The 24,788-nt window shown below is 40.8% G+C and overlaps 1 gene segment (V, D, J or C); it reads right to left on the minus strand.

Moving 5' to 3' along the window:
* Window positions 1-8,532: 8,532 nt before the first annotated feature.
* LOC148778332 (T cell receptor gamma constant 1-like) lies at window positions 8,533-24,458 on the minus strand. The segment is given in 5 exon segments: window positions 8,533-8,997; window positions 13,043-13,162; window positions 17,021-17,350; window positions 23,268-23,382; window positions 24,450-24,458. Coding segments are annotated over 5 exon segments (717 nt in total).
* Between the last annotated feature and the right edge of the window lie 330 nt (window positions 24,459-24,788).

Raw genomic sequence — 24,788 nt, forward strand, 5'->3', positions numbered from 1 at the left:
TCCTTTTTCAGATTCTTTTCCCATATAGTTTATTACAGAATATCGAGTAGAGTTCCCTGTAGTATATGGTAGTTCCTTGTTGTTTATTTTATATACGGTGGTGGTTAAGTCTCAAAGTTATGTCCTTTGCTTTGCGACCCCATGGACTGTAGCCTACAAGGCTCCTCTGTCCATGGGGATTCTCCAGGCAAGAATACTGGAGTGGGTTGCCATGCCCTCCTCCAGAGGATCTTCCCAACCCAGGATCAAACCTGGTCTCTTGCATTGCAGGCACATTTTTTATCAACTGAGACACCAGGGAAGCCCATTTTATATATAGTAGTGTGTATATATTAATCTCAAATTCCTAATTTATCCCTTCCCCAAAGGAGATGGTTTTTAAGTCGCTGCATGCCCAAGAATTAGGTTGGGATTTGAAGCCAGATCTGGCTGGAGACAAATCTCATGCTTTCTTTGGCCACTTTATCCCTGCAGAGCAGTGAATGCCCTACTAATTTGGGAGGAGAAGACAAGCGCAGAACAACCATCCTTGCTGAAAAGTCCTGCTACTATCTAAGCCAGCATTGGGTTGTATCCTCCAAGGGTCCCATCAGAGGGGGACTAAATTTTCCAAATAATATGATAGCTGTGTAATTTTGGGCAAGGAGTTTCACCTCCTTTTTTCTGTCTGTGCAAAGGGAAGTCATGGGGTTGCATGGAGAGTAAATAGGATCATGTGAGTATAGTGTGTAGTCCAGTCCTAGAGGCAGAGAAAGAGCTCAGGTAGGGCTTATTGTTTACCTTGAACCCGGACGTGTGTGCATGCTCAGTCATTCTGTTGTGTCCAACTATCTGTGACCCCAGGGACTGTAGCCCACCAGGCTCCTCTGTCTATGGGATTCTCTAGGTAAGAATACTGGAGTGGGTTGCCATGCCCTCCTCCAGGGGATCTTTCTGACCCAGGGGTCGAACCCAAATTTCCTGTGTCTCCTGCATTGCAGGTAGATTCTTTACCTCCTGAGCCACTAGGGAAGACTGAACCTGGACAGTTTCTAATAAATGATGTCTGGGGTCCACTTAACATGGAAATTATAGGGAAGATTGCAGTTTTGGAGAATCAGGTGTGTGTGTGTGTGTGTTCAAAGGAGGACACCTAAATTGAACCAGTGAGGACCAGTGGCAGTGAGGACCAGGGGACAGGGCCAGGTCCCCCTGTCTCCACATCATATCCTCAGAAATTTTAAAGAAAGGGTACTGGGAGAGATCAGCTGAAGGATCTACCTGAAATGAAGCTTCGAGAATAAAGATAGCAATCACTTCCACTGAAATACAGGTTCCTTTCCAGTTTTATTAATTATACCCAGGGCCTCCTTAGTATGTTTTTTTTTTTTTTTTTAAATCACTCAGTCGTGTGTATAGCTATGGGAATTTTCAGGCTAATTTTGCCTTGAAGCTCAGGAGAAGGGGTGGTGAGGGTATGGTGAGGAAAGGGGACTTGGGTTGGGCAGGGAAGCTGTGAGTCCCTCAACACGCACAATAGGCCTAGTTCCTGAGCTTCTCTTCTGCAGCACAAAGTCAGACATGCTCAGCTTCAACCTAGATGCAAGACTCAGATGCAAGGTCAAATATAAAGCTAATGGAATACTTGCTGAAAGAGTATTCCGGGACTATCATTTATACCATCCTGAGATGTATAGCTCAGCTGTGGCAAAATGTTTAGTAGAAAAGAAAGTGACAATTGAGGTTACATCTACACAGAAAAACAGCAGTGGAAAGAAAGACAAACAGTGGCAGTTGGAAGCCTTGTACTGCATCAGTGCTACTCAACATATTTCAACCTGTCTTTCTTCAGTAGTGTTCAGACATAAAACAAAAATGTGGACATGTAAATAGTAGATCCATTTCTAAAATTTATTCTAAAAATAAATCCTTCGATAGCCTTCCATATGGTTCTTTAAGGGTCTAAAACACAGTCCATGTTCAGTACATAAACTTCTTAATGAAAACATAGGGCAAAATGTAGCATTTTGCCTTTTTACACCACATCTCAAATATTCTTATTTTCACTCTTTCTAACCGTGAACAAACCCTCACTGAAAGTCACTAAAAAAGAGAAAAACACCAGAGATGAGATCTTCCTTTTGAAGGCTGAAAAGGTGCCATTCACTACTGATGTTGTTGAACAGCTAATAAAGAATTTATTGATTGTAATATCTCATGACATAGTGCCATATCCATATACATTTAGTCACCTGCCTGAGGATGGTAAGTTGATGTCATGGTCTACCCTGTATTCAGAGGAGACTGAAGCTGATCTCTTAATGAAAAGTTGCCAGTAGTATTTCATCGTAAGCAAAGTATCTTTTTATTTTGACTTGCAGAATGGAATTTCTTCTTTCATGTCCGAGATTTCTTTTATATTTCTTCTTAGTGTACGTGCTCAGTCATATCTAACTCTTTGGGAACCCGTGGACTGTAGCCCACTGGATTCCTCCATCCATGTAATTTTCCAGGCAAGAATACTGGAGTTGTTGCCATTTCCTACTCAAATATTTCTTAAGACCCTACATTTGTCTTGCCTTTTTTTAAAACTCATGCACATGTCCTTTTTGTACAGTTTTAAAAAGTAACAAGTTCATATATATCAAAATAATTAGTTTTATTTTTCTTGTTTTGCATCGTGCATTTGGCCTAACATGTTGGAACAAGGAGGACACAAGGGATTATGAATACATACCAAAGGTCTCCAGAAATATTATCTTTCTCTTAAGAAAGTTGTTTCTACTATTTATATTCTTAATGCTTCTATGAGTAATTCCCATTTTGAGTATTGTTTGTTTCCAAGATTTTTCTTGTTGATTATTGTTACCTGATGTTTCCCTTTTTAGAGAAGCTTTTTAAGGCAGCTTTGACTCTGTTGAGCCTCTCAATTTTATCTTTATTTTTTATTGCATTAATACCTGGAATGTATTAGGTGCTTTCTTTTCTTTATGATTATTCTGTTTGTTCTGCTAACTTTTAAAACTGTCTGTACAATGGCACCCCACTCCAGTACTCTAGCTTGGAAAATTCCATGGACGGTGGAGCCTGGTAGGCTGCAGTCCATGGGGTTGCTAAGAGTCGGACACGACTGAGCGACTTTACTTTCACTTTTCCCTTTCATGCATTGGAGAAGAAAATGGCAACCCACTCCAGTGTTCTTGCCTGGAGAATCCCAGGGACGGGGGAGCCTGGTAGGAGGCCGTCTATGGGGTTGCACAGAGTCGGACACGACTGAAGTGATTTAGCAGCAGCAACATACTTGTATACTCATTGCTTTTCCTTTTTATGTAAAGTCTACTACATTTAAGGCCTCAGTGGATAATGTTTTCCATATCCCATAGGTTTTCAGACTTTGTATTTTTGTTATCTTTCTGTAATGATGTTGCTTTTAAATGCCATGTACTCAGTGAGTGATATAAACACATTCTAAATTTCAGTTTTCTAATAAAAACTTTTGAAAAAAAAAGAATGATCTAAATTAGTCTGGATACTCGTCTTTGAAACTACACCATGAAATCATTGCCATCATTTCCCCTTATATTTAGTTAGTTTGAATTGGCGGAGAGTCGGACACGACTGAGCGACTGAACCGAACTGAACTGAACTGATTCTTTTTCAAACAAGAATTTTCAACATAATGCTTCATAGGAAGGGAGCATGTCTACTCGTTTTTGGATTTATTTATTTAGTTTATTCATTGTGTTATTCAAGAAACAGTTGTGTATAGATAAAATGGCACTGATTTGGGTGGAAATGGTCATTTGTGTGGATCTAATTGACTGCAGCCATGCTCAGTCTAAGAATGGGCCACAGGACAGAAATGCAGCTGGAGGCTCCCTGGGGAGCTGGGGCCTCACCAGGGGGAGCTTCTTACATGGAGAGAGGGCAGGGGGAGCTCCAGGGTCTGGCCTTGGACTAAAACCTCGAGACTTCAGTGGTGTCATTACGATGAGAGCATCCTGTCCCAGGAGTGAACCCGTGTCTACACCACGGTCATAGCTGGGGCTTGAGCCAGACATCAGTGTGTGATTTTAACCCGAGAAAGAGCTTTCCCCACAACTCTTGGGCTGGACCAGTATGACTTGGCTAGTCCCCCTAGGAGGGCACGACCCCCTAGATGTTGGCTTTCAGAGCAGAGACAAGAGGAATGAAGATGTGACTTGAATGTGCCCTGTGGTTGGACTGTGAGAGCTGAAGCCTTGACCTCAGCCATGAAGCCCTGCTTCCCTCTGGGACTGGATAGATGGAGTGCAGGGTCTGGACCCCACTCTGGACCTGCTGGGTGCATGTGTGTGGGGACACCTGCTCTTCATGCTCACATTGCTGAACAACCCTCTGCTATTCACCTGTCACACTGTCATCTGATTTACTATCCCCTAGTAAGCCTTGCTCAGGTTGACTCTAAAGTCATTTAGTCCCTTTACAGGGTCTTAGGTGACTCAGTATATGACACTCAATTGCACAGGTCAACCCTGGTCTTCCGTGTCTATTTTCTTGTGAGAAACAAAGCATCTCATGTCTGTCCATGAGACAGACATGGTTCAGGAATTGGGTCTTGTGTCCTCCCATCCACACTGAGAAAATGAAACCAAGACGTACCAGCCTCAGTAAGTCACCGATTAAGGAAGAGCACACGTGGCTAGAGGAATGTCAGGGATGATCTTAGTGCTGCAAGGAGTCCTGTCTGCTCTTTCCTTCAGGGTCAAGGGCGTGGTTGAAGGTGTAGCACCTGAACATTCTGGGTGTAAGTTTCCCAACTCACTTAGGAGCTCATTGGAGGAACTGGATATTTAAATGGGCTTCCCTGGTGTCTCAACAGTAAAGAATCCTCTTGCAGTGCAGGAGACAAAGAGACTTGGCTTCGATACCTGGGTCAGGAAGATCCCCTGGAGGAGGGCATGGCAACCCACTCTTCTTGCCTGGAGAATCCCCACGGACAGAGGAGCCTGGCAGGCTTCAGTCCATAGGGTCGCAAAGAGTCAGATACGACTGAAGCAACTGAGTATGCACTTGCATATATTTCCGTAATGGGGAACCATGACCCACAGCCTAGTATGTTTGCTAACAATTACATGCCTGTGTAGAGAGGTCTTTTCTTCCATTAGCTGTGACCTTTTGAAAGTGAGCAAAGTTGATTGTGGTTTAACTGTGCCTATAGTTTTTTGACACCTTAGCTACCCCTTGCACAGTCTCAACCAGTACAGCCTGTTTGACTTTAAACAGTTTCCACAAATCAACCAAAATGTGGTTTTGAGCACGTGAACAAAATTGAAGCCTGAGAGAATGAAACCCCAGTCAGCCACACAGCGCCCTCCTGCTGCCACTCAGGCTGTCACCTCCACCCTCACTGCCCTCCCCTCTCTACACCTCCCAGGCCCGGGCAGCCGAGGGTGAGAGGGGAAGAAAGTTGGAAACCACAGGAGACGCTGTCCAGTATGGTCCTGGCCGAGAAATCAGCTGCACAAAACTTTTCAGAGATTTGCAAATTTCCCCATTGTTAAATTTTTATTGCTTCCTTTTTAAAATTTGATCTTTATTTTATAGTAGTGTGTAGTTGATTTATAATGCTGCGTTAGTTTCAGGTGTACAGCAAAGTGATTCAGTTATGCATATACATATATCCATTCTTCTTCAGATTCTTTTCTCATATAAGTTATCACAGAATATTGAGTAGAGTTCTTTGTGCTATGCAGTACGTCCTCGTTGATCATCTGTTTTATATTTAGCAGTTTGTATATGGCAACCCACTCCAGTTGCCTGGAGAATCCCAGGGAAGGGGGAGCCTGGTGGGCTTCCGTCTATGGGGTCACACAGAGTCGGACATGACTGAAGTGACTTAGCAGCAGCAGCAGCAGCAGCATATGTTAATCCTAAACTCCTAATATATCCCTCCCCCAACTTTTCCCCTTTGGTAACTGTAAAATTGTTTTCTAAGTCTGTGAATCTATTCTTTTTTTAATATGAGTTTATTTGTATCATTTTTTTAACATTCCATATATAAGTGTGTCATACGATATTTGTCTTTCTCTGTCTGATTTACCTCACTTGGTATGATAATCTCCAGATCCATCCATATTGCAATAAAACTACCATATGATCCAGCAATCCCACTCATGGGTGTATATCTGGAAAAAACCATAATTTGAAAAGATACTTGCACCCTAAAGTTCATCACAGTAGTTTGTACAATAGCCAAGGCAAGTTTCCCCTCTTGGCTTCTGTACTTACTACATTATTTCTTCCCAGTGAATAAATATTTCCAAATTACTAAGATGAGGGCCATATATTTTACCTAAAGAGGACTGGTCAAATTAATGGGAACCAAGGGATCAATCTCCGAGAAGGCAATGGCAACCTACTCCAGTACTCTTGCCTGGAGAAGCCCAGGGATGGAGGAGCCTGGTGGGCTGCCGTCTCTGGGGTCGCATAGAGTCGGACATGACTGATGCGACTTTGCAGCAGCAGCAGCAAGGGATCAATCTAAGGGTTTCCCTCATAACTCAGTAAATAATCTGCCTGCAGTGCAGGAGACCCAGGTTCAATTCCTGGGGTGGGAAGATTCCCTGGAGAAGGAAATAGCAACTCACTCCAGTATTCTTGCCTGGAGAATCCCATGGACAGAGGAGCCCGGCAGGCTATGGTCCATGGGGTCGCAAGAGTTGGACAAGACTTAGCAACTAAACCACCATTGTTTATCTGGTTGGTCTTTTTTTGTTTTCAAATGGGAACCTTTGTTTAGTTTCCTAAGAACTTGTTTCATACACACTGAAGCCGATCATAAAAAAGAAATAAAAAGCTTTTCCAATTTTAAATGAGACAGTGTTTCAATTCTAATACATAAAAAATTTCCTTTAAAAGGATTCATTAGAGAAAACAGAAAACATACACTAACTTATTTTTTCTTCCCTCTACCATGAATTTAACTTTTTGTTTTATGTCTGTACTTACAGAAATACACAGAAACACATATAATGAGTGTCCTGTTTATTAGTATTATTACTCAATAGGAAAAATGGTTGAAAGACATGAACAAATATTTCAGCTGAAAAGAAAAAGAAGTTATAAAACCACACACATAGAACAAGGCAGGATTTCTACCATGCTGACAACCAAGGGAGTAGGTGTGTTGAGAACAGTGTATATACATAAGAAAAAGACAGATACAATCACAAATTCTTAAGAAAATTCTCTCAGAATCCTTGGAGGAAGCCTTTAGTAAAGAAGCAGTGTGTGTTTTGTCCTGTTGTAGTTTGTTTTTTCCCAGCAGAAAGTGAGTCAAGGGAAAGCCATGTGATACTAGATTATAAAATGTTAGCTCCAGGTTCAGAAAAACCTGAATGACTCTTATTTACAAAATAGTGACCATGAACAGACAAATTAACCTCTCTTATCTTGAGAGTCCCTTGGACTGCAAGGAGATCCAACCAGTCCATTCTAAAGGAGATCAGTCCTGGGTGTTCATTGGAAAGACTGATGCTAAAGCTGAAACTCCAATACTTTGGCCACCTCATGCGATGAGTTGACTCACTGGAAAAAACTCTGATGCTGGAAGGGATTGGGGGCGGGAGGAGAAGGGGACGACAGAGAATGAGATGGCTGGATGGCATCACCGACTCGATGGACATGAGTTTGAGTGAACTCCGGGAGTTGGTGATGGACAGGGAGGACTGGCGTGCTGTGATTCATGGGGTCGCAAAGAGTCGGACACGACTGAGCGATTGAACTGAACTGAACCTATAAACTGTGAACTTTAACTGTTGCTTCTTCCAGGGGTTCTTAAATGATTAATGAGACTACCTGATGGACAGTAGAAACTGAGTCTCTGTTCCATCTACATCTAATTTCTTTGCAGGGAAGTAAGCTTAGAAATGAACCTCAGTGCATTTGTGTATGTGTGGAATCTACCGTTCCTACAGTAGAGGTACTGACAGTAGACACCAATGTTGCTGAGAACTTGCATGGACCAGGCACCATGGACTCATCTAATCCTCAGCCCCCAGGAGACAGGGCTCTGTAACTTCATTACACAGATGAGGAAATGATGACACAGAGAGCTCAAAGAGCTGTCTGAGGTCACCCAAGTGCTGACACGGGCCCAGGGTTCAGACCCAGGCCCTCGAGGGTCACAGTCTGCGTGCTTCATCCTCCACCCGACGCACCTCTGGTGTTGGTGCAGGTCTCATCAGGGGTCAATACGAGGACCTGGAGTCAGGCTTGTGAGACCCTAGCACAGATCTGAGCACACACAGTGCAAGTCATGCTGGGTGTTATATTGTCACTATCCGAATGCCCCAAACCAATGACTCTGCCTCTGGTGACTCTGAAAGAGAAGGAACATGGGCTCCCTTGTTTGGCTCCTCGGGGAGCCAGTGCCCCAGAGAAAGCACCATAACCACCATCTCAGTGAAAGACCTAGAAATGCGGTGTTGACCATTATTACAATTAGCGCTGAATTTGATAGCTTGGTTGTCATGCTGTTTCTCACCTTGGCTAGATTTCTTGAAATTAAAGTACACAGACAAAAGGGGACTTGTGATTCTTTTTTATTTATTGTGCATGTTATGAAAACCTAAGTACAGAATCCGAGCAGCAAAGCTGACTTCTCCAGGGTGTGTGAGGGTCAGGCTCGTGGTCTGGGTGAAGCTGCTGAGGGAAGAGACAGGGAGCTGCCCGCAGTGTGTGCGCAGGAGTTGAAAGGACTTGGGGGTGGGACAACTATGACATCATAGATAAATACACATCTGCACTGAGATAACCCAAACCAAAAAGCAAGCAGAGAATTTCTGGGACTGTAGATGATGAAGGAAAGTTGACCTCTCGGTAGCACCCCCTGTCACAAGATCTTCCCGTCACAGCAGACGCCTGTTCTCCTAAACACACAGGAGGTGATGACAGCAAAGTAGACTGTGCTTATGAGGAGGAGTAACAGGTAGGTGTAATAGGCAGAGGTGTTCATGAGCTGCAGCTGCAGGGTACCTAGGAGAAGTCATTTTGGTTAGTTTCAAGTGTTCTTTTGAGAGGAGAGGACATATTCACAGAAGTGGTCACAATGATTTATTTCTGGTGATCTGAAAAGAAGTGTCACCCCTGTACCACCAAGCCCAAAGAAACCAGATGCCAACCACCATTAGCACCACTACCACCAGAACAGTTCAGAATCCAGTTGACAATTCAAGTCAATCAACAACCTCAACTAAATTCAACAGAACTTTCCAAAATATTAAAAAGCAAGGTTGTGTTTTTAAAGAATGAGTCCAAATGGAAAAAATATTTGTGATAAATAGCATTTTTTTGTGCCATCACATCACTGAGTAATAATAACAGGTGATGTTTGTAAACCCCTAACCAAATGTCAAACACCTATTCTGAGAGCTTTGCATGCAAAATTCTAACCTTATTCAAGTTTTCATATAACCTCTGAGATTATTACTTTCAACCCCCTTTTACCAGTAAACCGAGGACAGAGAAAAATAGTTTACTTAGTGTCACACATTTAGAAAGCACCAGAAATCACATTTCAATCCCAGCAACCTGAATCTGAAGAAGGTATTCTTAGCTGCTCTGTATTCCTGCATCTCCGTGTGCAATAAGTATCCCAGACATCAAAGTTAAGCATAAATAGCAAGTTGAATTGCTGATGTGGAAGCATCTGAGCCATTACATGTTGTGCACCAATGAGATTCCTATGAAGGGGATAAACCAGGGAAATCTGGTTGTGACACAGTGAGGTGGGTGGAAGGTTTTAGTAAAGAGAACTTTGTACAAAATGGAGGAAATTGGTTAGTCCAAAATCCCTGAAACCTTAGGAGCTCATGACTCAGTCACCTGTCTTTCTTAGATATCTAAACTCATGCCCTTGATGTTATAGGATAACTGCACTTATTCTCCTTCAAAGTTTTGCAAGAAATATATGATGTCAGGAAGCAATTAACAATGATACTGGGCCTGACTTGCTACTCAATGGACCACAAGGCTGAGTTTCTTCCTGTATAAGTTTCCCTTTTTTATGCTTTACCTTCATGGAGTCAGAACTCCAGAATCACTAGTAAGTGGTGTGGAAAAAATCTCAGGACAAGCTCATAACATGCTCATAACTCATGGCCCTGAGTCAGGTCTGGTGTTAGCTGAGTTCCAGGCCCCCTGACACACTGGGAACAGAGAAGGGATCAGCAGGACCATTGCCAGTGCTTCTAAATTCACTGAGAACCTTCGTGTAGGGAGAAGGGGCCACCGACTAGTACTGATCCTGTGCCAGCTAACTGGGTACCCTACGGGAGACATTCCTGCCCTGGATGTTCATTGGAGGGACTGATGCTAAAGCTGAAACTCCAATACTTTGGCCACCTCATGCGACGAGCTGACTCACTGGAAAAGACTCTGATGCTGGGAAAGGTTGGGGGCGGGAGGAGAAGGGGACGACGGAGAATGAGATGGCTGGATGGCATCACCGACTCTGTGGACATGAGTTTGAGTGTACTCCGGGAGTTGGTGATGGACAGGGAGGCCTGGTGTGCTGTGATTCATGGGGTCGCGGAGAGTTGGACACGACTGAGCGACTGAACTGAACTGAACTGACCTTATCTCTGTAATAACTGAGTTGGGTGCAATTGCTCCCTATTGGCAGAAGAGGGCACTACTGCCTAGAAATAGAAGTAACTGGAAAAAACTCTGATGCTGGTAAAGGTTGGGGGCGGGAGGAGACAGGGACGACAGAGAATGAGATGGCTGGATGGCATCACCGACTCTGTGGACATGAGTTTGAGTGAACTCTGGGAATTGGTGATGGACAGGGAGGCCTGGCGTGCTGTGATTCATGGGGTCGCGGAGAGTCGGACATGACTGAGCGACTGAACTGAACTGAACTGAACCCATGTTCGTGCTGCTGCTGCTGCTGCTAAGTCACTTCAGTCATGTCCGACTCTGTGTGACCCCATAGACGGAAGCAGAAGATATTAAGAAGAGGTGGCAGGAATACACAGAAGAACTGTACAAAAAAGATCTTCACGACCAAGATAGTCACGATAACGTGATCAATGACCTAGAGCCAGACATCTTGGAATGTGAAGTCAAGTGGGCCTTAGAAAGCATCACTACTGTGAAAAAGGAAAGTGAGGTCGCTCAGTCGTGTCTGACCCTTAGCAACCCCACGGACTGCAGCCTACCAGGCTCCTCCATCCATGGGATGGAGGTGATGGAATTCCAGTTGAGCTATTTCAAGTCTTGAAAGATGATGCTGTGAAAGTGCTGCACTCAATATGCCAGCAGATTTGGAAAACTCAAGAGTGGCCACAGTACTGGAAAAGGTCAGTCTTCATTCCAATCCCAAAGAAAGGCAATGCCAAAGAATGTTAAAACTACTGCGCAATTGCACTCATCTCACACGCTAGTAAAGTCCTGCTCAAAATTCTCCAAGCCAGGCTTCAGCAGTATGTAAACTGTGAACTCCCAGATGTTCAAGCAGGTTTTAGAAAAGGCAGAGGCACCAGAGATCAAATTGCCAACATCCGCTGGATCATGGAGAAAGCAAGAGAGTTTCAGAAAGACATCTATTTCTGCTTCATTGACTATGCCAAAGCCTTTGACTGTGTCGATCACAATCAACTGTGGAACATTCTGAAAGAGATGGGAATCCCAGACCACCTGACCTGCCTCTTGAGAAACCTGTATGCAGGTCAGGAAGCAACAGTTAGAACTGGACATGGAACAACAGACTGGTTCCAAATAGGAAAAGGAGTACGTCAAGGTTGTATATTGTCACCTTGCTTATTTAACTTATATGCAGAGTACATCATGAGGAATGCTGGGCTGGAAGAAGCACAAGCTGGAATCAAGATTGCTGGGAGAAATATCAATAACCTCAGATATGCAGATGACACTACCCTTATGGCAGAAAGTGAAGAGGAACTCAAAAGCCTCTTGATGAAAGTGAAAGAGGAGAGGCTTGAAGCTCAACATTCAGAAAACAAAGATCATGGCATCTGGTCCCATCACTTCATGGGAAATAGATGGGGAAATAGTGGAAACAGTGTCAGACTTTATTTTTTTGGGCTCCAAAATCACTGCAGATGCTGATTGCAGCCATGAACTTAAAAGATGCTTGCTCCTTGGAAGGAAAGTTATGACCAACCTTGATAGTATATTAAAAAGCAGAGACATTACTTTGCCAACCAAGGTCCGTCTAGTCAAGGCAATGGTTTTTCCCTTGGTCATGTATGGATGTGAGAGTTGGACTGTGAAGAAAGCTGATCGCCGAAGAATCGATGCTTTTGAACTGTGGTGTTGGAGAAGTACTTGAGAGTCCCTTGGACTGCAAGGAGATCCAACCAGTCCATTCTAAAGGAGATCAATCCTGGATGTTCATTGGAGGGACTAATGCTAAAGCTGAAACTGCAATACTTTGGCCACCTCATGGGACGAGTTGACTCACTGGAAAAGACTCTGATGCTGGGAAAGGTTGGGGGCGGGAGGAGAAGGGGACGATGGAGAATGAGATGGCTGGATGGCATCAGCGACTCTGTGGACATGAGTTTGAGTGAACTCCGGGAGTTGGTGATGGACAGGGAGGCCTGGCGTGCTGTGATTCATGGGGTCGCGGAGAGTCGGACACGACTGAGCGACTGAACTGAACTGAACTGAACTTTAAAACAGAGATGTTCAGAAGAAAAATCAGGAAGAAATAAAGACTATAGCATGACATAAAGGCTGCTGCTGCTGCTGCTGCTAAGTCACTTCAGTCGTGTCCGACTCTGTGTGACCCCATAGACGGAAGCCCACCAGGCTCCCCCGTCCCTGGGATTCTCCAGGCAAGAACACTGGAGTGGGTTGCCATTTCCTTCTCCAATGTGTGGAAGTGGAAAGTGAAAAGTGAAAGTGAAGTCGCTCAGTCGTGTCCGACCCTTAGCGACCCCACGGACTGCAGCCTACCAGGCTCCTCCATCCATGGGATTTTCTAGGCAATAGTACTGGAGTGGCTTGCCATTGCCTTCTCCGGACATAAAGGCAAATCTGTACAAAAACTTACCGCTTTCGTCGGTCAAACAATCATTTGGAGGCTCAGTAGTAGGCGGCTCAGTAGTAGGAGGCTCAGTAGTAGGAGGCTCAGTAGTAGGAGGCTCAGTAGTAGGGACAACTGAGGCGACAACTACGAGAAATGAGAAAAAGTATTAGTGAATTATCTGTGCCCATTATTTGGTACTGTGATTATGTTTCAGCAGTGAAGAATCCACCTGCAGTGCAGGAGTCACAGGAGACACAGGTGTGGTGCCTGGGTCGGGAAGATCCCCTGGAGGAGGGCACAGCAACCCACTCTGATAGTCTTGCCTGGAGAATCCCATGGACAGAGAAGTCTGGCGGGCTACAGTTCATGGGGTTGCAAAGATTTGGACACGACTGAAGCGACGTCACACGCGTGCACATATGTTTATATGTGTGTGTATTTGTAATATATATGTATGTATAATATATACGTGTACATGTATACACATATAAAACCTGCTGACAGAGAGACAGCAATTAAAAACCTGAGTCCTACAGTTACAAAGATAGTGGTCTGATTCTATGTAATCCATAGTTTTAATTCATTTATAATTTTCTACACATGGAAATGTGGAAGTTCATGAAGGCTACATTTTTCTTTTTACCATAACTGGAAGGTAATACCCAAGGGCATCTTATCTTCCTTCTGTATTCATAGCTCCTAGCACTGTGTTTGCTACAAAGTAGGTGTTTGAAAAATACTTGTTGCAAAGACAAATCATCACAAAAAGTGGCTACTCTGCATGGTCAGCACCCACTGAGAGGTGAGTTGCTACCCAGTCTAATTCATCCAATCCAAGAGTCCACCAAGGGAATCCCACATTTGAAAGAGTCTGGCTCAGGCAAACTTCCTGTCTAAGCAAAGGACAGCAGTCACACCTTTCCAAATCAAGCACATCCTCTGATTTTCTGCATTTGCGGTGTTTGTGGGCATAATGAAAACGGTATTAATTAGGCTAATAGCCAGAAAGTGACTATACTTGCTTAAGTCCTTCACGTGTATTATCCTCTTTAGTCCTCCAGTGACACTGTGTGGGGTGTATTTTGGAGGATTCCATGTTACAAAGAGGAAATAAGGATCAGAGGGAAAGTGACTGGCAGAGAGTTGTACCAATGGTACCAGTGACGGCAGAGCCAGCATTCAAAGGGTCATCGTGGGAGATTAAATGAGACAGAGCCTGTGGAAAGTACTTTGTAAAGTAGGCCACAGAAATAAAGAGAAATTAACCTATAAATAATATAATTCCACTATTGTAGATGCTAAAAGCATCTTCTTTTCCAGATGTCTTAATTATTCTTATCGATGATCTTTCTTTTTTTTATTATAAAAGCTCAACATTTCAGTGCAATTCCAGATATAGAAAAACAGGCCAAACCACATTTATAGTTCTGTGACTCGATAGAAACTGAGATGAATAATGTAAAAAAAATAAAAAGACAGTCATACAAGTAGAATTTTTTTAAAAAGATAATGGATTATTGGATGGAGGAAAACAAAGTAACAATGGTTGTTTTATTTATCCTTTTTCTCCTGGATGTGTTCTTGTTCATAAAGATTTGGTTCTGATATGCCATTTTATGCCCTCAATGAGGTCTTTTTTCAGTAAGCTCTGAAAAATTGATTTGAGGTATAAAGACTTTAGAGTAAATCCAAGAGTGAAAATGTTAGTAGTCATGTTTAGATGTTAGTTGCTCAGTTGTGCCTGACTCTTCATGACCCCGTGGACTACAGCCCACCAGGCTCCTCTGTCCATGGGATTTTCCAGGTACTGGAATGGATAGCCATTTCCTTCTCTAGGGGATCTTCCCCACCCAGGAATTGAACCTGGGTCTCCTACACTGCAGGCAGATTCTTTACCAACTGAGCTACCAGGAAGCCCATGTTAAAATATCCTCAAAAACTGACTTTAATGTGCTTGAAAGCCTCCTTCTTTCCCTTACAATGACTTTATTCAGTAAAAGATAAACAAACCTCTTATTAAGATGCATTGGTTGAGGCAGAAACAATAAAGTAACAAAGTTTTATAATAAACTCTCTGTGTTTATTAAAAGTTCTCTTTCTCAGTGAAGGTTGGTCGAAAACTAGGACCAGATTAGATTTATTTCTCTGTAAAATCATTTCATTGATATGTACTTCATGTTATATTCTTAGCTTTTATCAAAAACAAAAAAATTTTAAGAAACAGCATTGGAAATTTGCTATAGAATATCATTAACCGAAATGCCATCATTAGCTTTACAGCCATTAGAAACCCTTGGAATGCTTTTGTTTCAGAATTGTGTTCAGGTAAAACACATTATGAACTGGAATGTCTCTCTAATATGGTAACTGTCACAATGAAACTTACTATACTTATTTTTTTCTCATCACAAGAAAAATTAAAACCTAGTAGTTTTGCTGTCCTTAAGTAGGACACTTAAGGAAATGATTACATTAAATTGTAAATTTGCTTCATTTTTATTAGAATAAAAATTAAAATTAGAGCTATTTTTCAAATTTTATTTTTAATTAGTTTTAGGAGAGGATATAAATGGATATGATGAATATATGAATAAGTACAGCCGTGTCATATTTTGGAAAGCAAGTGTTTTCTCTGATGTTATTTCATTTGTTCTTCATTGCAGCCCCAGGACAAAGCCAAGACAAGTGTTCAAACCTGATTTGATCATTGGATAAACTAAGAATCAGAGAAGATAAAGACTTACTTCAGAAATTTGGACTGGTGCATAGCAAACATCTATGCACATTTTATGTGCTTGGTTCCCACTGCTCAAAAAAGGTTTCCTAACCACAGGGAAAAGCACAAAATGATTCCTTCTGATGGGCACTTTGGGGCCTCTGGTCTGTTAGGTGAACGTGCAGGACATTAAATCCTGAGTCCAGTGAGTTACAGGACCACTGCCAGGGCCAAGGCACATCCCAGCCCTCTGCTCACACTGCATGGACACGTCCATGGACAGGGGCTGCTTTGAGACGTCATGCCTGGATCACAAGTGACCCTAAGTCATCAAGGAAAGTGTATATTCTCTTGACTGTAGTGCATCCTCCTCGGACAATAATTCACCCCAGTGTGTCCATCGGTACATCCCTCCAGACCTGGCATGTGCTAGGGCTGCAATAAAAATATCTTGAAAGACCTTTTCTAATAGCAAGAAATGCATTCATTATGTAGAATGGGAGTAAGTTTGTACACTTTCAGTTCAGTTCAGTCGCTCAGTTGTGTCCGACTCTGTGACCCCATGAATCACAGCACACCAGGCCTCCCTGTCTATCACCAACTCCCGAAGTTCACTCAAACTCATGTCCACAGAGTCGGTGATGCCAGCCAGCCATCTCATTCTCTGTCGTCCCCTTCTCCCGTCCCTCACCCAATCTTTGATTACAAATTTTATCTTATAGTGGTATGTAAAATACAAATTTCAAAAACCTAAGACCTTAAAAAACCATAGTGGTCAAATTATTCTTTTTGCTGAGCTGCAATTTGGCTCCCTTATACAAACACCATTTTGTCATTTAATAACTCATTGCTTTGGAATTATAAAGGAGGACTGAATTGAGAATGACTTTGCCTGCTGAGTAGGACATTCCTGAAAGATGTATAAATGTTCTTATTTCCTGACCAACCAAGATCACCAACAGTGAAGATCTGTTGTGTGCTAAGTTGATCGATGCTTTCACGTATGTTGTTTCATTCAATCCATACAACAACTCTAACACTTAAACATCATATGATCTTAGTATTTTGGAAGATGAAACTGAGGGTGAGAGAAGTAAAATTTTTTCTTTTTTATATTTCAAAGCCTATCCTATTTTAATTCTATGGGGAGATAGCAGAACATTTATGCTACCATTAAATGAAACATCATTTTATCAACTTTTCATTAACACTTAGCCGGAAAGGTGGGGTATTGCCTTTGAAAAACAGTATTTTGGGAGGTCATATTTACATTTATATTCACTTACCTTCTTTTATTGAAGGAAAAATAATCTCTTGATCAATTCCTCCTATATTTTTCTTGTGTTTGACAACACATACATGTTGTTTATCCATGGAGTTTTCAGTCACGGTCAGCCAGCTGAACTTCATGTATGTGTCATTGGTCTTCATGGTATTTCCCTGCTGGGATGGCAGAGCTCTTTTGTCATTTTTTACTCTCCAAGAAACTGTAATAACATCAGGGAAAAATTTCTCCAGGAGACAAAGATATGTTCCAGCATTATCATGGTTGATTTCAGCAATCGAAGGAAGAAAAATAGTGGGCTTGGGAGAAGTGTCTGCAGCAAGGTCTCTGTCTGTAGGGGAATATGGAATAGTAATTAAAAAGAATGGTAAAGAAAAACCAATATGTTGTGGCTTGGAAAAACCTAGTGAGTAGTAAAAGAACAAAAGGCTATTCTCACTATGGCCTTTCATCCACAGAACGCTGCTAGGTGCTTAGTACTGTTTTATTTTCAATGGCAAGAGAAGTTCAAGACTTCATGGAACTTGCCCAAAGACACAGCTTATAAATAGCAGAGCTGGATTATAACTTGACCTTCACTTTTGCTCCATATGCAGAGATGGGGTGCATCTTGTGTGCGTGCCAAGTCGTTTCAGTCGTGTCAGACTCTTTATGACCTAATGACTATAGCCTTCCAGTCTCCTCTGTCCATGGGATTATGACTTTTAAATATCCCATATAAATACCCTACATCAAGACTTCCAACATTCATGAACACGCTTACTGATTGAATCCATGCCTCCTACAGTGGAAATGTGGAGTCCCAGTCACTGGACTGCCAGGGAAGTCCCCAATTAATTTTTAAAAAAATCTCTTTTGTTCTATAATACTGGAGCTTGTTTTGAAGTGGATGGGTGGGTGGTGGGAATAGGGATGGAGGGGGGCAATTAGGTAACTGATGGTTTCCGCATTGGTGAAAATCTTTGCTAGCTTCTAAACTACTTCCCTTTCCCATCCTGTGTTTTGCAATTTATCCTCTCTTTGTCCAAATAACACATTCTCATATTCTGCAACTCTGTGGAATCTCATTCTTCATTTAACTGATTCTTGAATGAACCATAAAAAATAAATACCCAGAGAAAATTTATCGGTTTTACAAAATAATATAGTTACTTTTGAGAATGGGAATCAACACCTATGTGTACCTGACATGTGTACTATGAAGTTGAACTTTGAGCTCCAGATGCGGATCCCATGCCCAATTCTGAAGTGATGATACTCTTTATTTCTGATTTTACATGACCTCTCAGTTTTGTACCTGAACCACTCCAGATTTTGGAGTAGAGCAGCATGTTATTTATAGTGCCTTGATTGTATAATGGTATTTCCAAAACTTCTCTTAAAAATCTATTATTAATCCCAAACTCCTAATTTGGGATTAGCAGATACACACTACTGTATATAAAATAGATAAACCATAAGAACCTACTATGTAGAACAGAGAAGTATATTAAATATCTTTTAATAACTTTTAATGGAAAAGAACCTGAAAAATAATACACACACACACAAAACTGAATCACTTTGCTGTATACCTGAAACTCACCCAACATTGTGAACTAACTATACTTTCATGTAAAAAAATGTACTTTCAGTAAGGCTCTTATACTAAACTTATCAAGTAATCTACTTACAATTTTTCTAAATTCAGAAAATGTTCCCCAAAAGCACATTTTATTTTGGAATTTCATCTGAAGTTTTAGCTTGAGTACTAATACACAATATTCTGGCTCTCGGTGTTTTCCTTATAGTTTGAATTTGCCCCCTGAGGCTGCTAAACTGCTTTACTGCCACTATTTTCTATTTTTTCACCAGCTGCATAAAGTATATAAATCGACAAGGGATCGAACCTGTGCCACCTGCACTGGAAGGTGGAGTCTTAACCATTGGACCACTGGGAAATATCTTAAGAAGGGAGAAATTGGACTTCTCATCTGAAAAGAAAAAATTCTTGAGAATTTCTGCCTGTGCAGCAAAGGTCCTGGTTTTTCTACTAAATCAGTAAGCAGACAGGGTTGATTTTTCACTCATGCTGTAAATAAAGTTGGGTTGTAATGTGCTGTTTTAATGTTATACATCTTGTTTTTAGTACAAGTAGTATTTTACACATTATAAAAGCAAGACACTGTGTATTTCTCCAACCACATACTTTGTAGATAGTGATTTAGGTCTTCCCTCTTTTTTTCCCTCTCATTTTTCTTTTATAAACTAAATAATTAGAGCTCTTTCATACTTAAATAAGAATTTTTAATTTGTGAGATTTCTATCTATATTTAATTGACTTCACTTCTTGATCATTTTCTTTATAAATTAAAACTTTTTTCCGATAAGTATGAGCATGAAGCCCAAGCTTACTGGTTATATATTTTAGAGCCAGTAAATATTGTTGTTAGAAATGACATCAGTTAAATTAAAGGATTAAGATTTAAAGCACACAGAACAATAGGACATATAAAAAATAAACATGTTAATCTCATTTTTTCTTGCCATGTAAACCAAAGTCTGCTAAAGAGAGACAGATACCTTCCAATTCAATTTTATGTGTGTGAGGGAACCATAAGATAACTTTCCATTTGAGAAGTTAATAGTACAACTGCATCCTCTGAAGAATTACAGTTCATCAATAGTTTGGCTACCAATACTCTCCCTCTTGGATGCAATTTTCCCTTTACATTTGAATAGAGTAAACACCTATCCAACACCTATGATGTGGTAGCCAACAAAACGTACGGTGCTCAGTCGTGTCCAACTCTTTGTGACCCCGTGGACAGTGGCCCGCCTGGCTTCTCTGTCCATGGGCTTATCCAGACGGGAATACTGATGTATTAGACAACGTGCTAAATACTTCATCACACTGTCTCATTTAATTCTCATACTACCCCTGCTGGATAATACTGTTATACTATTTTACAGATTAGGAGACTGAGTCCAGAGAATAATTAGGAGACTGAGTCCAGAGAATATTATTCCGGAGAATAATAATAATACTGTTATACTATTTTACAGATTAGGAGACTGAGTCCAGTCCCATATGTAGTCAGTGGTGGATTGGAAGTTCTAGGTCAGTCTGACTCCAAAGCCCATTTTCTTTGGAAACACCCCTTCAGCATCAGAAAAAGAAACACGTTAACTCATTAAACTTACCTGTAATGACAAACGTCAACCCTGGGCCAAATACTTTCGTGATGATTATGTACATTATACATGAGCCCTTTATAGAAGTCTACACAGACACGAAGCCAGATTCTATTACAATATTTGTACAGTGTTGTCTATGCTCTCCTTTACTATGTGAATTTGTTGTAAAATCTCTCCTAAATCTCTACATCTAATTCCCATCCACATTCCCATTTTTGGTAAATATCATTCCTATTTAATTGTTATTACCTTCCCTCTATTACCTTGAAAAAAATTATATTCTTCTGATACCTACCTGTGACAATGAGTTTTGCTCCGACCTTGAAGTTTTTTACATAATTATTCCACAGTGATTCAAGTCGTATCAAAAACTTTAGACTTAATTAGTTTCTCTGATTTCTTCAAATTCTAGTAGAACTATGATGACTTGGAATTCAAGACACTAGGATTCTGGTCCTGGTTCATTTTGCTCCTAACAAGCTCTGTGGTTGAGCAAATCAAGTAAACTAACGCATTGGGTACCTTATTTATTTGAAAATGACTGTGCTACTGTTACGTCAAGTGAACATCCTTATTAGTGTTTTGGTGAGCTCAAAATGAAACAAGATCTGAAAAGAAATTTCTCATATATAATAATATAAAAAATATATATAATAATATAAAAATATATAATATAATATATATAATATATAACATAATATAAAATATATAATAAAATTATACAGAGGTAAGAGATTGTAAATATTACTATATTATCATTGACATTATTATTAGCATTTTTATTTGTGATAATTGTGTGGTCCAAAATGACATCTTAGTACCATGGGAGCGAATCTTGCCTATCTGATGGGAATTCAATGTCTGGGGTTTACAAATAAATCCATAGCAACTGATGACTTGTTTGCATTCCTCTGTGTTTTTATATGTATGGGATTCTCCAAGCCCGTATCACAGCTTTTCACACACCCAGTTAATAGGCAGTCATTTGTTTTGTCGTATTTGCTGCATTTCCAGGGTGAACAAAATCAAAGGGAACATTGGCTAAAGCCTAATGTATGCAGCCACTGTGTGGAACTTCACTTCTGTTGTCCACAATAAATGGCTTTTTCCCCAACAACAGCACAATCTATGGGCATTTCAAGATTTTACCAGAAATTTCAGCTTCAAAAAATCTATCCAGTTCATGCCAAAAGTTCAGCTTGCAGCTCCAGGTATGGGCCTTATGACAAATGACCACAAAAATGGCAGGATGCCTGATACTCAAATCCTCCTTTGTTAAGTTGGATCGCTTCATTGCCTGCCTCATCCTATCAGCTGAGGGTCACCATTCATGAATGACATTACATTTTGGTGCCCGTTGCATTGATGCATTGGGAGTATAAACATGCTTGTTTGAAGACCATTTCTTCTGTTTTATAAACTGGATATTGAAGGCAATGTCCCCTTTTTACCTCATTTTCCTATTAAAGACTCCCACATTGAATTTCTTTTTTCTAATTTTGTGGTGGGAAAACATATTTGAAAATTTGGTGTGTTTATTTTAGTTGCTTAATATAGGGTATCTATTCCACTACATTTTTTCTTGCTTTATTTCTTGTTTTTAATTCACTTCTTTTGGATTGAGATAGAACTGACACATATTCTAAATGTTTAATAAATGCACATTCATGCGACTTACATGATCTTTCTGAGGGAAAGAGATGTCATTTCAGTGCTATGATTAAAAGCAAGAGTGTTGTTTTCACATGTGAGTAGCAATACAAAGTATGAGCTATTACAAATAGTTACAGAATCCAGGTCAGGCTACAGAAGGGTAAATATTCAGGATATAAAAGTATGATTTAATGTTTCAAATATCACATAATGATCCAATCCTCTTACTTTGACAAGTCTCTACTGGATCCCAAACTTTGCCACAGTAGCTAGTCATGTGACTTTAGGCAAGTAACTAAACTTCTCTAAACCTCACTTTATCTATAAAATGAGAATGAAAGGATTACTGGTGAGGAAAGTATAAGGCATTGAAACTACATATCATGATGTCTATCCTTCAGTAAATATTAACTAATATTAAAATTCTCTTTAATGGCATGGTTTGAGGCCATTTCATAAAAATCTTCCATCAAACAAAAGATATGTTTTTTATAAGCAATAACTCTTACACCAAGCTCAACAATCCAAGATGTCCTACTTCTGCAGCCAGGGACCATAGAAGACAGGTCTCGATTAAGCCAGAATCTAGAATGCTTTTCCACTAGAATAGAAGCTGTTTGGTGTTGAGACTTCTTCTGTGTCTTGTTCACCCTTCTGTCTGCAGCTCCCAGCACAGAAACTGTCCTCAATAAATATTTGCTGAGAGAATGAAACAGCAAAGGAGAATGCCCAGCCATGAAGACCCTTTCATGAACTTTGGAGCTGAAATGTCTCATCGAGCTCACAAACTGGTCCATGTCTAGACAATTTCACAAGAGATGAGATAGTTTAAATTTCAAATAATCTCAGCCTCCCTCTAAGAAGCTAGAGTAAAAAGAAGTGAGATTTATCAATGTTGTATAATCATTTACTATAAGAATCTTCTTCCACTGCTCTTAGGAATGAGATGGAAATCAGTAACATTGGTTTTGCAGGGGATTTAGGAGCACAGTATTTTATCTCAAAATATAGAGAAGGGATAGTAAGAAAAGTGTTTCTCACTTAATAGACTGCCTACAAGAAAAGGAACTTGAACTAATAACTCACACCAATGTGATGATATAATATGCTATTTATGTTAGAATACAGAAAGATGAACGAAGCAAAAGACAGACATGGTCTTCAGAATACTTTACTATCTAGCCGGAGTCTATTTTGTGTGTGTTCTCTAGAACAAAAATTTCAACTGCTTACAAGCAGGGACAAGAATAAACCATTTACAAAGTGGTTTAGCTTCCATATACAGTGACCAATAGCTGTAAAACTACTGTTCAGATGCTGAGACCAAGAATGTGGCAGCCAGATCAGGGAGACCCCAAGTTGTTTCTACAACTATCAGTATTTTATGTCTACAGTAAGAATAGAAAAATGATACTTACCAGGAGGAGTTACTATGATGTTAGCTCCTTTTCCAAATATCTTCTTCCAGCCCGAGCTGTCACAATGGTAAAAGCTCCTACAACAATCCAGCCTTCTTCTACCTTTATAAAGTGACTAGAAGTCAGAAAACTTCATACTGGCAGTTTGACCTTCTGAATTCTTTTGGAAGTCCTTGGATATAGGTTTCACAGCATCCAATGTTTTATAAGTTTTCCTCAAATTTGTTGTTATTATTTAGTCACTAGGATGTGTCTGACTCCTTTGCAACCCCTTGGACTGTAGCCCGCCATGGGATTTCCCAGGGAAGAATACTGGAGTGGGTTGCCATTTCCTTCTCCAAGGAATCTTCCCGACTAAGGGATCCACTGGGGAAGCCACTTTCCTCAGATAAATGGACCCAAACATCTGCTTTCCAAGGAGTAGTAATCACTGAAAACACTGATGAAAGATGAAAAGTATAAAAACAGGAAAAGAATACATCACTGACACCAACTGGTTAACCACCTGATTTTCTAAATTTCCAGGAATGATATTCAAACGATTTTAATTTCCAGGTGTTCAGTTCTGTTGAAACTGCTCAGAGTTTGCATCAGTTGAAAGGCCATTCTCTTTTCACAAACACCAGGGCTGTTTAGTGATTTGGGAATGTATTGCTAAAAGGAGGAAAACCTTCAGTAACTGAAAATGCAAATACCCCATCAGCCATCACACATGTACTTGAGAAATGTGAACAAAGCTCTCCATTCATTGGGCAACACAATTCTTTACCAAGGTAAAGGGAAATGAGAAAATAAATCCTATGATGGCTTGTTTAATATTATTTTTCCTAGGATAAAGGAAGAAATTTGAAAAATTCTATCTCCGTTGAAATAATACTTTCTTTAAATTAAAACTTGAAATCAATATCCATTTCTCTGATAGTCAAAAGAAGTCTCTTCGTGGCTATTCTGTAATTTCAAGCCATTCATCTTGGGGCTGCTGCTGCTGCTAAGTCACTTCAGTCGTGTCCGACTCTGTGTGACCCCATAGATGGAAGCCCACCAGGCTCCCCTGTCCCTGGGATTCTCCAGGCAAGAACACTGGAGTGGGCAGGGGGAAAGAAATTGCCAGGAGCAGCTGAGGACTCCTCTGAGCACAGATGAGTTGTCCATCTGCCAGGACCAGACAGGACAGGCTCTTACTATCCCCATGTCGACTCCAGATGTACTTGTTCATGGTCTAAGTCCTGTGAGCAATCAGTCCCTCTGCCCCAAGGATGAAAGTCAGAGGAGGTCATGTTGGGCAACTGTCCACTCACAGGAGCTCATCTCACAGTCCCAACACAATGGGGGAGGATGAGAGATTCAGATACCAATTATGTTTAGATAGATTTTTTTTAAATTGAGAGTTCATGGGAATTTCCTGGCAGTACAGTGGTTAGGACTCTGCACTTTTACTGCTTTTACTGGGCTCAGTCTCTGGTTGGGGAAATAAGATCTCATGATCCACAGAATGTCCACAAGAAAAACTGAGAATTCTAA

The sequence above is a fragment of the Moschus berezovskii genome, chromosome 3 (genome assembly GCF_049115385.1).
Source record: "Moschus berezovskii isolate FMDL1 chromosome 3, NW_MosBer_1.0, whole genome shotgun sequence".
NCBI classification, from domain to species: domain Eukaryota; kingdom Metazoa; phylum Chordata; class Mammalia; order Artiodactyla; family Moschidae; genus Moschus; species Moschus berezovskii.